Source organism: Stenella coeruleoalba (assembly GCF_951394435.1).
Source record: "Stenella coeruleoalba genome assembly, chromosome: 11".
In the NCBI taxonomy this organism is placed as follows: domain Eukaryota; kingdom Metazoa; phylum Chordata; class Mammalia; order Artiodactyla; family Delphinidae; genus Stenella; species Stenella coeruleoalba.
In genome coordinates, this window is record NC_137157.1 from 94,455,784 (window position 1) to 94,471,196 (window position 15,413).

The 15,413-nt window shown below is 35.3% G+C and overlaps 1 protein-coding gene and 1 long non-coding RNA gene across 4 annotated transcripts in view; one reads left to right on the forward strand and one right to left on the reverse strand.

The window, feature by feature from the left end:
• LOC307194971 (pregnancy zone protein-like) overlaps positions 1–15,413 on the forward strand; it is a 69,357-nt gene that overhangs the window by 40,274 nt on the left and 13,670 nt on the right. For all 3 annotated transcript variants that reach the window (XM_079938511.1, XM_079938512.1, XM_079938513.1), the window contains 7 exons: positions 690–851; positions 1,436–1,663; positions 2,947–3,010; positions 5,458–5,600; positions 8,380–8,529; positions 10,830–10,994; positions 12,935–13,034. In XM_079938511.1, the coding sequence (XP_079794637.1) occupies positions 690–851; positions 1,436–1,663; positions 2,947–3,010; positions 5,458–5,600; positions 8,380–8,529; positions 10,830–10,994; positions 12,935–13,034 (1,012 nt within the window). The remainder of the gene's footprint in view (positions 1–689; positions 852–1,435; positions 1,664–2,946; positions 3,011–5,457; positions 5,601–8,379; positions 8,530–10,829; positions 10,995–12,934; positions 13,035–15,413) is intronic.
• The window catches only part of LOC307194983, a 148,352-nt gene continuing 143,821 nt past the window's right edge, over positions 10,883–15,413 (reverse strand). The window contains exon 6 of the long non-coding RNA XR_013830687.1: positions 10,883–11,007. This is a non-coding gene — a long non-coding RNA (uncharacterized lncRNA). The remainder of the gene's footprint in view (positions 11,008–15,413) is intronic.

The following is a 15,413-nucleotide window of genomic DNA, read 5'->3' on the forward strand; positions in this document are numbered from 1 at the left end:
GGTGTACAACAGCTTTTTCAGGATCAAAGAACCAAGTGTGTTTTAGGTTATGTTCAGAATTTTGGATTGAGAAGTTACTGAAAGTTTTAGGGAGAATGACATGAGCAGTGTAGTTTAAACTGTATAGAGAATGGTTTGAAGCAAGGACAGAGCAGCAGAGGGGGGACTGCATAAACTTAAATAGAAAGATATAGGAAACCGGATGGGAAAAAATATTGTGGTTTTAACTGGAATGGAAGCAGTAGATTTGGAGAGAAGTAAATAGGAATAAAAGATGTTTAGCAGGGGAAGGGTTAGCATTTGGCAAGGGGTTAGATATAGGCACTGTTATATATAGGCAGTGAAAGAGAGAACATGACCAAAAAAATAAGGCCCTACATATTCCTGCATAAATTACCAGATGGATAGAAGCCCTCTATACTGAGATAGAGAACACCAGAGATGAAGAAAATTTGGGAAGGTAACATCATGAGTCCACTATTGGCTGTTCTCAGTTGAATGCTCATAAGTTATCTAAATATAAATGTCAAAAAGAAAAATATTTTAGAGCCCAGAAAACAAATCTTATTTTCATATCCTAAGATCTTCGTTAAGTGACAGTGGCCAAGGCGTCAAGAGGCGAAAACGACAGAGTAGAAAATGTTATTGCTATATAACACCCGGAACCACTATCACTTTCCTATTTCTAGGTTCTTCTAGTTGATGAGAAGGATCAGCCAATCCCCAATAAAACTGTAGTTGTTAACGTGGATGTACTTGCATACCATGCCAGCTTTACTACGAATGAGCATGGTTTGGTGAACATTTCCATTGATACCAGTAATTTCACATCTTCTTTCATTTCAGTTTTGGTAAGTGGGAAGGGGCATCTGGGACTAAAAAGACACAGATCACTGGGGCCACAGAATTTAAGGGTACATGGGAAGCAGGTGAACTCCAGAGAGAAAAGAAAAGGTGATAAGACTAAAGCAGAAATTAAGCAATGTGGAGAACTAAACAATAAGAAATGAAAAATTCTCTGTCAGAAACTTTTACTTTAGATAGACTCTGTTTACAGCATGATCTAGTTTCAGGAGACATTTAAATATTAGAACATCTTGATAGTCTCTTGAAAATTCAACAGTTTTATTACAAATTAGATTTTGCCTTGTTTCCTTGTTATACCACTATTTTTGTTTTGTGTTAAGGGTATGAAGAAAAAGTAATTGATCTTGATTATGAGTGAATAATACCTACTAAATCAGTATGGTGTAAACTTAAATAAATTTAAGGGAAAGTTTTTAGAGATTATGCTTTATTTGGGAAGGCAGCCTATAATGAAACCAAGTAAGCATGATTCTTAATAAAATCTTCAGTAAATGACAGAGTGACCAATATATACATAATATATGTTAATAACAAATAACCTACTTAAGACCTTTATTCTATCCATTAGGTCACTTACAAGCAAAATAAACTCTGTTTTGATAACTGGTGGCTTGAAGAATTTCACACACCAGCACAGCACACTGTAAAGCATATTTTTTCCCCAAGCAAGAGTTATGTTCACCTTGAACCTGTGGCTGGTACCATTGCCTGTGGGCAAACCCAGGAGATTTGGGCACACTACATCCTGAATGGACAGATTCTGAATGATGAAAAAGAATTAACCTTCTATTATTTGGTAAGAATAAAGGCCAGTGTAGTGCTTCCTAATTATGTAGACCCTAAAAAGATAGAGTTCCTATCTAAGTAATGCTCTTTATATCAATATAATGTTTTTATGAGTGAAGAGAAGTTGTTTCCTAACAAATTAATGCTTTAATTTTTCATTTATATTCTGGTCTCCACTGAAACTTTTAAAAACTTTTTTTTTTTCTGAGTTCCAATGGAAAATTATTGAATGGAAGAGGAAAGAGCTTAAGACAAATGCCTTGTTAGACAAAAAAGATTGTTTTTCCTAGAACCCAGTAGATAAATAAGCGAAGGATAAAAATCAAGAACTTAGCCAATAGGAAATAAAAATTATAAACAATCTTCTGGAAAAATGTCAATTTAACATTAATTGGAAAAGTGAAAATTAAAAGAATAAAGCAGTAGTATTTTATTCCTATAAAGGTTCTAAATAATTTACAAAGTTCAAGAACTGGTGTAACTGCAGGGAAAAGTACATTGACAGGCATATTATAAATTGATATGATCCTTTTCAGGTCAGTATACCTACTGATCTACAAAAATTTAAAATATTCAAAGCTGGTAGTTATCCAAGTAAGTCTTTTTAAGAAGAAAAACTTATGTGTAGGAAATTCTGTGTAGGAACATTAACTATAAATAGTATTTTTTTAATTCTATAAAAAAGTGAAAAAATTGACAGTAAGTTAGAATCTTAGCTTTATTGCTTCCTAGTTATGGGACCTCAGGTAATTTACTTAATCTCATTTGTAAAGAGAAATGTCAATCATCTCATCTGAATACTGAAGATAGTATTTATACTTACTTCATAGAGTTATAGTCAAAACTAAATAAAAATCTTAAAACTAAATTATTTAGTTCAGTACCTGGCACATAGTTTTTTTTTTTTTAAATAGAGGCAACAATAGAGAATACTTACATATATTTTATACCTGCCTTCACTATATATTGCTTTGCACATAATAGATGCTTAAAATATTTGTTGAAAGAATATGTAAATTTAAAATATTAATATTCAAGATAAGTAGTAACATTAAGTAAAATTCTAAAGCATTGTAAAATTTTATGTTTCTTATTTAAAGTATGTTGTTTGAAGTAAAATTTATTATTTAAACTCTATGTATAGGAAAATATTGAAAGAGAAATTTAGTGAACAAAAACAACTTCTGGGTTGAAGTAGCGAGTTATTATTTATTTGTGTATTATACATATGTTTAAGTAAGTTTAATAAGTACCCTTTAAAATGATAATACATGTATTTCCCTCTGCCTTCAGATCAAAGCAAGAGGAAGCATCGCTCAGTCAGGAGCCCATGTGTTGTCCATTAAACAAGGAGAGAGTAAGTACTTCCAGGATTTCCTATTTTTTTTTTTCCTATTTTCCTATTTTTTCTCTCAAATTGTCAAATCCTAAACGTTTTAGCAAGATGAAGCTATTTCTTACATTGGAGGAAATGGTCACCAGCTTTCTTCCATCAACCAAAGTTGAGGAAGCTGATAAAAGAAGGATACTAGGTTCATTTTAGTCCATTTAGAACTTTTTTATAGCATTTCTATATTGTAAATTTTATTTCTAAAGTAAAATATATTCATTTTATTAAATTTTTTAAATGCAGAAAATAATAGAAAAATGCAGAAAATCTCCAAAGAAAAATTTTACTCTGTATGTTTTTGTATTAGTTTCCTATTGCTTCTGTAGGAAGCTCTCTGGCTAAAAACCACACAAATTTATCATCTTATAATTCTGTAGATCAGAAGTCTTACAGGCTAACATCAAGTTGTGAGCAGAACTACATTCCTTCCGGAACTCTAGGAGGTTACTTGTTTCCTCACCTTTTCCATCTTCCAAAGACCTCCTGCATTCCTTGGTTTATGGCCTCTTCTTCCATCTTCAATGCCAACAACACACCATCTTCAAATCTCTCTTATACTCCTGCCTCTCTCTTTTAGATCATACTCTCCTTCTAGATTTTCTTGAATCATAAATATCCATTGATATCTGTTATCCCAGGAAGAATAACTAACTTTTCAAGAAATAATCTATTATGAAAAGATAAGTACATTTAGTCTCTTTATTTGTTACATGTCCCCAGGCTAAATCTCATAAGTAGCTTCCTTTTTTCTGTTCATTTGAATAGTTATAGGCTATCATTTTACTAAAGCAATATTTATTAACAAAGCATATTTAGAAAGATCAAAAAGCCCATTCACCCAAGGTGAGTCAGTACTTCCAAGAAAAAATAAAGAATATGTATTGTAAAATCTCTCTTGCTAAAAGTTTTTTTTATTGCTTAAAAAAATTGAATTCAGGCACTCAAATATGGACAGTCCCTCTAATTCTCCATTTAATCATTGATTTTTATGGGATTGATCATTATATTGGTTTTTCTAGAGCAGGTAAGATTGTTCCTAATAGCATATCAAAAATCAAACTGCCTCCTAAGGCAATTTCTTCAAAATCAGTTCCTGTAATAGAGTTTAAATTCTATATAGTATACTGAGTATCTTGAGAGGTGAAATGGGGAGAAGGAAGTGTCTCTCTAAGAAAAAATACACTTCATTTTATTTGATGATGACTATGTAAATGGTTGCTTTTCCATTTGTCTTTGATTTCTGGGAAACTCAGTGTTAAATTTAAGCACTCTAGTGTTTAACCATCTGTTATAGCTTTTTTTTTTTTTAAAGGGAACTTTATTTTTATTTATTTATTTATTTTTGGCTGCATTGGTTCTTCATTGCTGTGCATGGTCTTTCTCTAGTTGCGGTGAGCGGGGGCTACTCTTCATTGCGGTGTGCGGGCTTCTCATTGCGGTGGCTTCTCTTACTGTGGAGCACGGGCTCTAGGCGCGCGGGCTTCAGTAGTTGTGCCTCATGGGCTCTAGAGCGCAGGCTCAGTAGTGGTGGCGCACAGGCTTAGTTGCTCTGCGGCATGTGGGATCTTCCGGGATCAGGGCTCGAACCCATGTCCCCTGAATTGGCAGGTGGATTCTTAACCACTGAGCCACCAGGGAAGCCCTGTTATAGCTTCTTAATAAAATTTATTCCTGCCTCTGTTTAACCCTGCTTGAGAAGTCCAATTTCATATGGTTTCAGTATCATTGTTTCAAATTTATTTTGACCCTGCTGTTTTTGTGTATTTTCACCACAAGCTGCCCTCAGATCTTCTATAGATACAGGAAGGCTATAGTTTTTAAAGAAATTTATGCTACAAAGATAAAACAGAACATTTTTGAGAAGATTAAGCAGATACATGAATTAAACACTATGTAATTCACACAGAAAGTAACCACTAAGATAAATGCATTGAATTCTTTTATAAAAATCGGAGGCATACTGTTTTGTATGTGATTATTTGTACCTGTATCTCGGCTGTGTTTTAAATGGCCTGAAGGTAGAGACTATGCTGCATTCTTTGACTTGGCCTCATGCATATGACAAGAACTGTGCTGACTGGATCATAGATAGAGATCATTAAAGGTGTCTAAAAGTTCTTCTCTCTTGAATTCTTAACGTCTTTTTTTTAATTTAAAAATAGAGACATTCACTAAATGTTCTTTTCTACTTCCGCAGAGGAAATGAACAATTTAACCTACATCTTTAAGGGAAAATGTCATTAGTTCAGCATATATTTATTGAATACTAATGCACACAAAATGGTATAAATGCAAGTCTTACTTCAATATGCTCCAAATGTAAATAAGTTAAATAATTTGAGAACCTCTTCTTTATAAAATTGAAACTCTTCCCTCTTCCTAATCTATGATCTTGAACTTTCTTTACTCTCCAGTGAAAGGGGTATTTTCCTTCTCCTTTCAAGTGGAATCAGACATTGCTCCTACAGCCCAGTTGCTTATTTATACTATTTTACCTAATGGAGAAGTTATTGCAGATACTGAGAAACTCGAGATTGAAAACTGTTTTCCCAATAAGGTGGGTGTTTTCTTTAAGTCCAGTCCTTTTCTTCATCTCCCCTTTTGAAGTATGGAAAATAAGGACCTTATGTACATTTAAAAACTGCCATGTAGTGCTCCTAAAACTTTCTGCCAAAGGACCTCTAAAGGAAAGATTGATGCTAAGCCCCGGGAGGTCTAGAGGAGTAGTTCAAAGCAGGTGGCCATTAGCACAATTTTTTCTCTTGCTTTATCTGAAAATTCATGTGGAATTCAAAATATATTCTACAATTAACCTTTAATAGTTTTAATTTTGAAATGTTTGTTCCCCAAATTTTCAATTAAAAATGATGCTTCACAGTGATGTCAGTTTTATTCTCTCATATCCCCCTGACACGCCTCCATGTATTACTGCAGAAATCAGTAATTTATTGTGAGTTAAATTCACTTTGAATTTGAAACAGAACAGGGGTATATGTGTGTATCCCATTTTGAGAAACATAGCCTGGGCACTCTAATAATGACTATAGCATAAAAATCTAAGTTGCATATGGGATCTTCTTATATTTCCAAAGAATGCATAGCTGTAATGAGAAGCCTACTGAGATATTAATAAGCTTTATCCCAACAGAATTTTCTGGGTAATCTTAACATTAACAATCAACTAGGATCCACAGACTTCAGATATATTTTTTAAAATATACCTACAAGGACTCTGACATGAGTTTTATGAAGATTAAAACAATATGCATTTACAGGAAGTGAACATTTCTGCAATGAGAATTACATTTAGATTGTCCTTTGTAATATACAATGATCTAAGAAAATACACAGTGGATTCTGAATAAATTTTCAACTCCATCTTACTAAAGAATGCTATTAAACCTGGACAGATGTCCAATAGCATCATTTGTGTTCTGTTTGGATGTTCTGTGTGTTTCATATAAACCTAGAAGAGACTTTTGCTTCAAGCTTCAATGTCTTTATTGCTAATCACGGGTAGTTAGTTTTTTGTTAAACCTTGGAATGCCCATCTTATGCCACAGCTTTCAGCACACTTTACTCATCCCAGTAGTGGCTTCACTCTGGTGCAAAAACATATGACAGCTTCTGTGTCATATCATAAAACTTCCACATAGAATCAAAAGTCCATGGACATTATATTCAATCACTTCACATCAAATATCTTTTCACTTATCATTGATCAGAGATGGAGATAAGCTATGATAAATATAGATGAAGATTTTCGCAGTATTCAGAAGAAAGTTGACTGTGTGTTTAAAAGTTAGAGAGTTACTAAAGTTAACAATTAAGGACCCTAGAAGTGAGACATCCTGACAGGATGATGAGCAGAGTAAGAAGTGGGTTGAGAATGTGAGGAAAGATCCAGGTCTGTCTGAGACCTGTGTTTCTTTAAACCAATATACTTTAAATAATTTTTTGATCTTTGTTGGAAAGAAGAAACCTGTTTTCTATTCACCATCCATATACCACTTTCTTATTTTAATAATGACAGGTTTATTATACAGATTAAATACTATGTAACAGTTTAAATTGTTGTTCCTAACTGGAAATAATTATTCATTAAGGATAACATTGATTAATATGGATAGGTACAGGCTCTCAAAATATGCCTTAAAGTTCTTTTCTGGTTCTTATATCAGTAGAACATGTTACATTTTCAAGCATATCCATTTCTTGGTTAGGAGTATTTTCAGTGATTATAATCTCAAATAACTCACTTGTTCATTTGGTATGGACATTCACAAACATATTTTAATGAACTTAAATTTTCTAAAAATAAAAACAAACATATTTAAAATAGAATTCTCCAAAAGCGGTGTTTTCATAATATATTGAACTATAGAGATGAATACTACTGCACCTTGAGGATAAATCAATTAATTTTTTTCATATATGTCTTATGATATACATGAATCCAAAGTGTTACATTAATTCAATAGACCACATAGCAGATTATCATAGTTAAATCCAGCAATCCAAGTCAAATATTATTTAACGGAATGTACTATTTCATTGCAGTCCAAATCAGCTTTCAGTTCAAGAACCTGGAAGCCTAATGGATGCTACTGCAGTAACTAAATTCCAAATTATTTTATAATTTACTCAAGATTCTACTCAAAAAATTCTAACATAAACATAAGGAACCAATAGATTCACTTACCGATGAATTTCTACTGGCCAAACCAGTCAAAACTCTGAAAAAAATTATGCACATTTTTCATTATTTTGTAGTTCTCATTCTTTATTCACAGTCCTTTGAATATTGTCAATGAATTAACTCTTAGGATGCATATTAGATGTTTAGTTTTTTAAATTAATGAGTAAATTTCTGATCCTGATAAACAGTACTACACCGCTATAGAATGCCAGGTGATTAAGAGGGCCAACTGAAGGAGACTTCGTTGGCTGGTCTTAGAGGTGGAATAGGATTTTTCACAGCCCCGTGCAAACTGCACACATTCATCACAAAAACACTGCATGGAGATAGGTATGTATCTTTGTTAGCGTGTGCATTCCAATTCCCACTCAAGATTCTCTTTTACTGTGATCAACATCAATTTATATTTCACTGGTTATAAAGAGAGTGGGAAACCTGAGTTAATCGAACCACATTTCCAGTTTATTCCAGAGATGGTTAACTGGTAGTCGTCAGGCAGCTTCACCTCTTAACCCTTCTCTAACATGGATGAAGAGAAAGGAAGTGTGGAAAGGACTAGTCCTACCCTGGGGTAGGAGAGAGTTTTAAGATTGTAACAATTAGAAAATGTGTGGCTATAATCATATCCTCTTTACAGGTAAATTTGAACTTCTCTTCAGCCCGGGGACTGCCAGCCTCAGATATCAACCTGAAGGTCACAGCTGCTGCTTACTCCCTCTGTGCCCTCCGTGCGGTGGACCAGAGTGTCCTGCTAATGAAGCCTGAAGCTGAGGTCTCACCTCAGTCAGTGAGTCCCATTTCAGTCTTGCATATCAGAAAATGCACACATGATATGACCATTTTTGGAAGCTGGAAGTTATAACTGCAAAGGACAAGTTCTTCACAGTGTCAGGCATAGTGTAGTAAGTCACATATGAGTTTGGATTCAATTCAGTTCCAAAAAAGACATTGCACAGGGTGCTTCACACAGATCATCTTACTTCATTCTCTGCTATAACATATCAAAGAGTGAGCAGTCTCGTTCACTACTACATTCCCTGTGCCTAGCACAGTCCTTACATGTAAAAGACATTTCTTTTTTTTGTTTTTTGGCGGTGGGGGAGGGCCACACTGCATGGCTTGCGGGATCCTAGTTCCCTGACCAGGGATTGAACCCACGCACTCGGTAGTGAGAGTGTGGAGTCCTAACCACTGGACCACCAGGGAAGTCCCTCAACACATTTTTAATGAACGAATAAATGAATAATAATTCCTTAACGTGGATATTATTACCTTAATTTTATGAATGAAGAAAACACAGCCAGCATAAATTAAGCAACTATAGAAAGAACATGCCAAAACTATATATATATATATATATATATATTTTTTTTTTTTTTTTTTACGGTACACGGGCCTCTCACTGCTGGGGCCTCTCCCGCCGCGGAGCACAGGCTCCGGACGCGCCTGCTCAGCGGCCATGACTCACGGGCCCAGCCGCTCCGCGGCATGTGGGATCTTCCCGGACCGGGGCACGAACCCGTGTCCCCTGCATCGGCAGGCGCACTCTCAACCACTGCGCCACCAGGGAAGCCCCAAAATTATATTTGAAAGGTGGGATTTGAACCAAATTTTATTCAATGCCATGTCTAACACACCACAATTCAAGATAGTATGTGAAATGCCAGGTTTTTAAGTCTTCTCTAAAAAAACAGGCACTTACTCATTGGTTTTAAGTATGGACAAAAGAGAGTTTCCAACCAAACTTGTCTTTTAAAGATGTTTCTTATAATGAAGAACTTCCAAAAAGGCCCAATAGTTTACAATCTTCATTGTCCATTTATTTATTTAACGAATATCCCCTGCGTCTGGATTACGGGATAGATACTGCTCCAGGAATAGGAGTTTTTATGGTGAACAATCAGATGTGGTCTTTGACCATTTTAGACGTATAGTCTTGTGAGTTATTAAACAAGCAAGCAACAAAAGCATATAAACATATAATAGTTCTAAATTTTGATAAGTATCATTTAAGGAATAAACAGGATGTTGAGCTAAAGAAAAGAGTTGAACAATTTTTGATATAGTCATTAGTGGTGTCTTCTTAGATTGTCAGATAATGGGGGGTAGGGGCAGGCATTACAAAGAATGAAAGCAGCGTGCCTGTAGGTCTTGCGGTCAGAATAAGTCTGCAGTGTTCAAAGAGGAAAAGGTAATGACCTTATACGTAATGGTGAGAGAAGAGGATGGTAGAGGTGGTAGGTGGGATGGAAAGTAAAGAAGATCATGACAAGTACTGTGAGCTTGCAGTGGAGTTAGGAGTTGACAGCAAATGTAGTGGTAAATCACTGAGGAGTTTTAAGCAGGAGAGTGATTTAGTGATTTAGATTTATTTGGTAAGAAGATCTTGTTTGCCACTCAGAGTATGGGAGCAAGAATGAAAACAGTTAGGAGGCTATTGTAGTAGCTTAGATAAGAGATGACAGCAGGTCCGCATGGAGTCACTGTGTGTTTAATGAACACTATATGACTGAGCAGGTAGCCTTATGCTAGGCTCTGGGTGAAAACTGAACTGGAATGGATTTATTTCTAGGTTACCCCTGTACCTAGTTTTTTTCCAAGTTAAAATTGGTCTTAAAATAGTAGACTTAAAAAAAAAAACTTGGTAAGAACTTAATCATATAAAATGGGAAAAGGGAATGAATTAAGTATTTACAGAGGTTGTTACTGGGTGATGGGTATGAATGACTTTTATTCTTTCATGATGTTTCTCTGTACTGTCCACATTTTTGCTTTCTTTTAAAAGTAGGCGTTTGGGCTGGGAGACAAAGAGACTTGAGTTTTATACTTACTCAGCCAAAATGCGCTGTGAGTCTTTGATCAATTAATTTGATATCTTATGTATTAATTTCTTTTGTACAAGAAGAGCATTAGGATCCATAACCCTTAATATCTCCCCATGATTTCTGTGTCACTTTTTATAATGTTGGTATGGGAGTGTTAAATAAGCACCGTGATCTCTTAAACTCCAGATTGAACATTATCACACTCAAAATAAAATAAAATAAAATAAATAAGAGTTTTTCCTTTGTTCTCTCTATTTTGCAGGTCTATGATTTGCTACCAGTAAAGAGCGTCCTTAGTGTTAGATATGGAGGTCCCATGAATGAAGATGGGGAAGAATGCATCAATGCAGAAGATATAACTCACAATGGAATCATTTACACACCAAAGCAGGTCCTGAGTGATGATGATGTTTACAGTATCTTTGAGGTAATTCTTCTTCCTAAAAACATAACCAAATTTGATTTCTAAGTCTTTGTTAAGATGGAGAACAAATAGATTTCTAACCTCTAAAATCTGATCTTCCTCTCATTCACCAAAAAGAAAACCTGTGATTAACAGAAAAATATTGAAATCTCAGAGGCATAGAGAACTTTGTATACACACAGAGAGTCAATCATGAATTTCTCTGGCATTTTAAACAGCAAGGGGTATACTTTTAGGGTCACAACTTTAACCAAGTTGATCCCAAAACTAGTTATCACTGTCATATTCCCCTCTCAGTGATTCTCAGAGATTCCAATATGTGAGAAAAACAAAATATTTCCCATAGCACCTCTGACAGCCTTGGAAAGGTGAGTACCCTATTGGCAGCCATTATAATAGTCATTTTCACAAAAATAAATGATTGAGTAAATGACTAAATTCACAAAGTACATTACTTCAGCCAACACCTTCAGTGCAGTAAAATTTCAGGAAAACTGAAAGTAGCTGTTCATAAAGAAAAGATTTACAAAACTTGGAGTAGAAACATTAGCTTGCCTTAGGTACGTTAGCTCAAATGTGTATCTTTAATCAGGCAGAGTTATGAAAAGGAAGTTTATCCAGGTTGTGAGATTAAATCTTATCTCTACCAAAAATGACTGAAAACTCTCATTATACCTTGAGGAAAGCATACATCAGCTTAGCTGATGAGGTCTGCAGCTTAGCTGAGAACAATTTAAACCTCCCTCTTCTGGAGCCTCCAGAATCATAAATCAGACGGTGGTAGAGGGAGAAAAACAAGACTCGGTTTATTAGCTAACTGCAGCATCTTTAAACATTTCTTTCTGACTTCTTTCTCCCCATTCCATATCACTGCCACCACTGACAACTGTGCTTCAGTGTCCCACAGTTTCCCAAGTACTCTGAGATAGGACAGCAAGTAGTATTTGTGACTAATATCAAAGAAAGAGGAAGCTTGGAACAGGGGGGCTCTAGGAATCAGGCTACTGTGGACATCTGCGATTGTGTTTTGCATGCAGAGATTCAAGATACTTAAAAGACAGTGAGAAAGAAAAAAGGAAAGGATAAATCACAAAAGGGATGAGTTGAACATAGATATTCAGGCAAAGGAATATTTTCCAATAAAACATAAACAAAACAATATTTTCCAATAAACATAAACAAAACAAAGTGTACTGACTGTGAAGAAAAATCCCCAGGACTTCCCTGGTGGCATAGTGGCACAGCCTGTCAACACAGCAGACACGGGTTCGAGCCCTGGTAGGGGAAGATACCACATGCCACGGAGCAACTAAGCCCATGTGCCACAACTACTGAAGCCTGCACGCCTAGAGCCTGTGCTCCACAACAAGAGAAGCCACTGCAATGAGAAGCCCACGCACCGCAACAAAGAGTAGCCCCCGCTCTCTGCAACTAGAGAAAGTCTGCACACAGCAACAAAGACCCATTGCAGCCAAAAATAAATAAATAAATAAATAAATCTATTTAGAAAGAAAAATCTCCAATATGCAGCCCTACAAGTTCAATGGAAAAGAAACAAAAAATTACTGTCTGCCACAAAGTTAATGTTTGGTTTGGGGGGGGGGGGGAAGGAAGGAAAGAAAAACATCCAAAATTAAAATACTCAAGTTTCTTGGAGGCAAAAGATAATTAAAGAGGCATCAGCACATAGGAGACAAAATTCAGAAATAGGAATCAGAAGTGGATCCTAATCCCAGCTCCCATTCACTAACTGGATGATCTGGACTTTCTTTGACCCCATTTTCATACTTATAAAATACCTCTCTTCTCCATTGTTTGGAATTTTCATGATGATCCTATGAGCTATATGTATAATAATAGTAAGAGTATAATACAAACGTAAGGAAATATTCTAGTCTCCAGACTGGATTGCCAGTATGCTTTAATAATTATTTTTCTTCCAGTCTGTAGGATTAAATATTTTTACCAACTCAAAAATCCACAAGCCACATTTTTGTCAGCTGCTTCAGCCATATCCAGGAGCATCTATGATCTATGCAGGAGGTAAGGGTGAGAATTATTTATCTGCTAAAATAATAGAAGAAAAGTGATGCTTTGCTGCGTTGGGTTGGGATAAAAAGCCATTTTTTAAAGTACTGAATGTTGTAACTCCGCAGCAACTTCTCGGTAAATTTTCTTCATATAATACTTTTCCCCAGAAAAAATAATTTTTAAGCCATTATTATTTCTTTCCCTCTCTCTCTCTCTCTGTCTCTCATCCAAATCAAATACTTTTCTGTTATAGTCTTCAATAGTCTTGGTACTTTAAATACTCATTACCCACTGTGGCTTCAATACCTAAATTAGTCAGGATAAGATACATTATATTGCAGTAACAAACAAACCCCCACGTCTCAGAGGCTAAGTATATAACAGTTTATTTTTTCCTTTCACAAACACTGCTTGTGAGTCCAGTAGCTGTTCAGAACACCTCCTGACCAGTCATTGTCAGGGAGGTTCATTGGGCTTTCATCTTGTGACTCCATCTCCAATGTGCCTTTCAAGGTTACTACCACGGGGAAGAAGGAATAGATTTGCACATGACTTTTATGGCCAGCAGTGGAAGTGGCATATATCTCATTGCCCTACCTGCAAGGGATGCTGAGAAATGTGAAGGATTATATAGATATTGTTTGCCTCTGTCATATTCTTTTATGGAAATCAGAGTGATTTTGACATATTGAACAAAATAGAATAATTCAGCTTTTGGTGAATATACTTAGTCTCTTTGTGTGTCTCAGGTACACCTAGAAAAGAGGAAAAGTTGAAAAGGTTCTAGCTCTGACTATTTTCTTTTCTGCTGCTGCTAACAGGCCTAGAGAAGTGTCTAGAGGCATGCTGGGATGGCTACTAATCCATTTTGTAATAAGAAATTTGGTGGTATAAAGTGTTTTTAAAAAATAAATTAAACACATTTAATACAGAAGAAATTATTTGCCTAGGAAGACAAAGAGTAAAGTTATGAAAGTAGAGGAATGAATAAGAATATTCCCTCCACAGAAACAAATTCGTGTAGTAAAAAAAAAACAAGTTTTCATCATACCTTTATCTGGTATGACACATATAACTTTGAAAATTTGCAGACTCAGGGACTTTCCTGGCTGTCCAGTGATTAAGACTCTTCCACTGAAGGGGACACAGGTTCGATCTCTGGTTGGGGAGCTAAGGATCCCACATGCCACGTGGTGTGGCAAAAAAAAAAAATTTTGCAGACTCATTTAACATTTTTGAGGCTCAGTTGAAAGTCAGAATGACAACACCAAAGTCACTGAGGTATCATGAGCATAAATTAAAAAAAATATAATCATGATTCCATATAACAGTGTTTTTTGGTTAAAAAAAACTAAAAAACATTATTATTACTTTATTTTCACATCCCCCTTAATACCAACTGTATTTCTTTTCAATCTTAAGTGAAAACATGTAGGTGGAATGATCCAGAAAAACCTGAAAACAAACTACCATCATTACATTCTTATCACAGATATTCTGTAACACTCTAGACAAATTTTACATTTGGTATTCGTCACCTCTCCATTCTTTCCTTTTCCTGTTCAGTTACATCATCTTAGTCCTGTCCTTCATTGTTTCATAACCAAAGTACTAAAAAGCCACTATAATTTACCTTCCTTGCCTTCCATCTTTCTCCACTTCAATCCAGCCTCTATACCGTGAAAGCTGCATCACCCTTCAACATTGCTTCTGTCATGTCATTTATTTCTCAGACATAATCGCTACTTCCAGAATTCATAGGTCATCATATTTAAGGTTTTAAAAGAGCATGTTCAATGCTATTATTTTATGTATGTTTATATTTATATATTTATACATACTATCTTTATATGTCTTCTGATCTCTGGCAGGTCAGTTTTTTAAAAAATTAATTTTTATTGGAGTATAGTTGCTTTTATCACTTTTAAAAATCAACCTAACTCCTGCCTCCTTAACAGATCTAACTTATTTGTCCTAACCTTCATGGTGTTTTATTATATAAGTACACCTACTATTTACTCAGCTATGTTAAATGCCCCCACCCTGCCCCGAGATAGACATTCTACTCCTGAGGGGTTTTTTGTTATCCCTTTGGAGCATTGCTTCTGACCTCTGTGTACATACATGTGTAGCTGTTTCCTTGGAATGCCTTCTTCATTCCCCTGTGATTCTCATCCTTTCATGGTCTTCTTAAGTTCTGCTTTGTAAAGTCTTTTCTGGCCAATCTAAAGTTTATTTTCTGTCCTTTATTGAGTCTCTGTTGTCTATAACCCATACTTTACTATATCATTGTTTATGTCTTCATATCTTATTAACTGTTAAAAAAAATTCCTGAAATCCTCTTGCTGTAGCTACTATCAATTCCTCGTTTGATTCTCACTGCAAATGGAG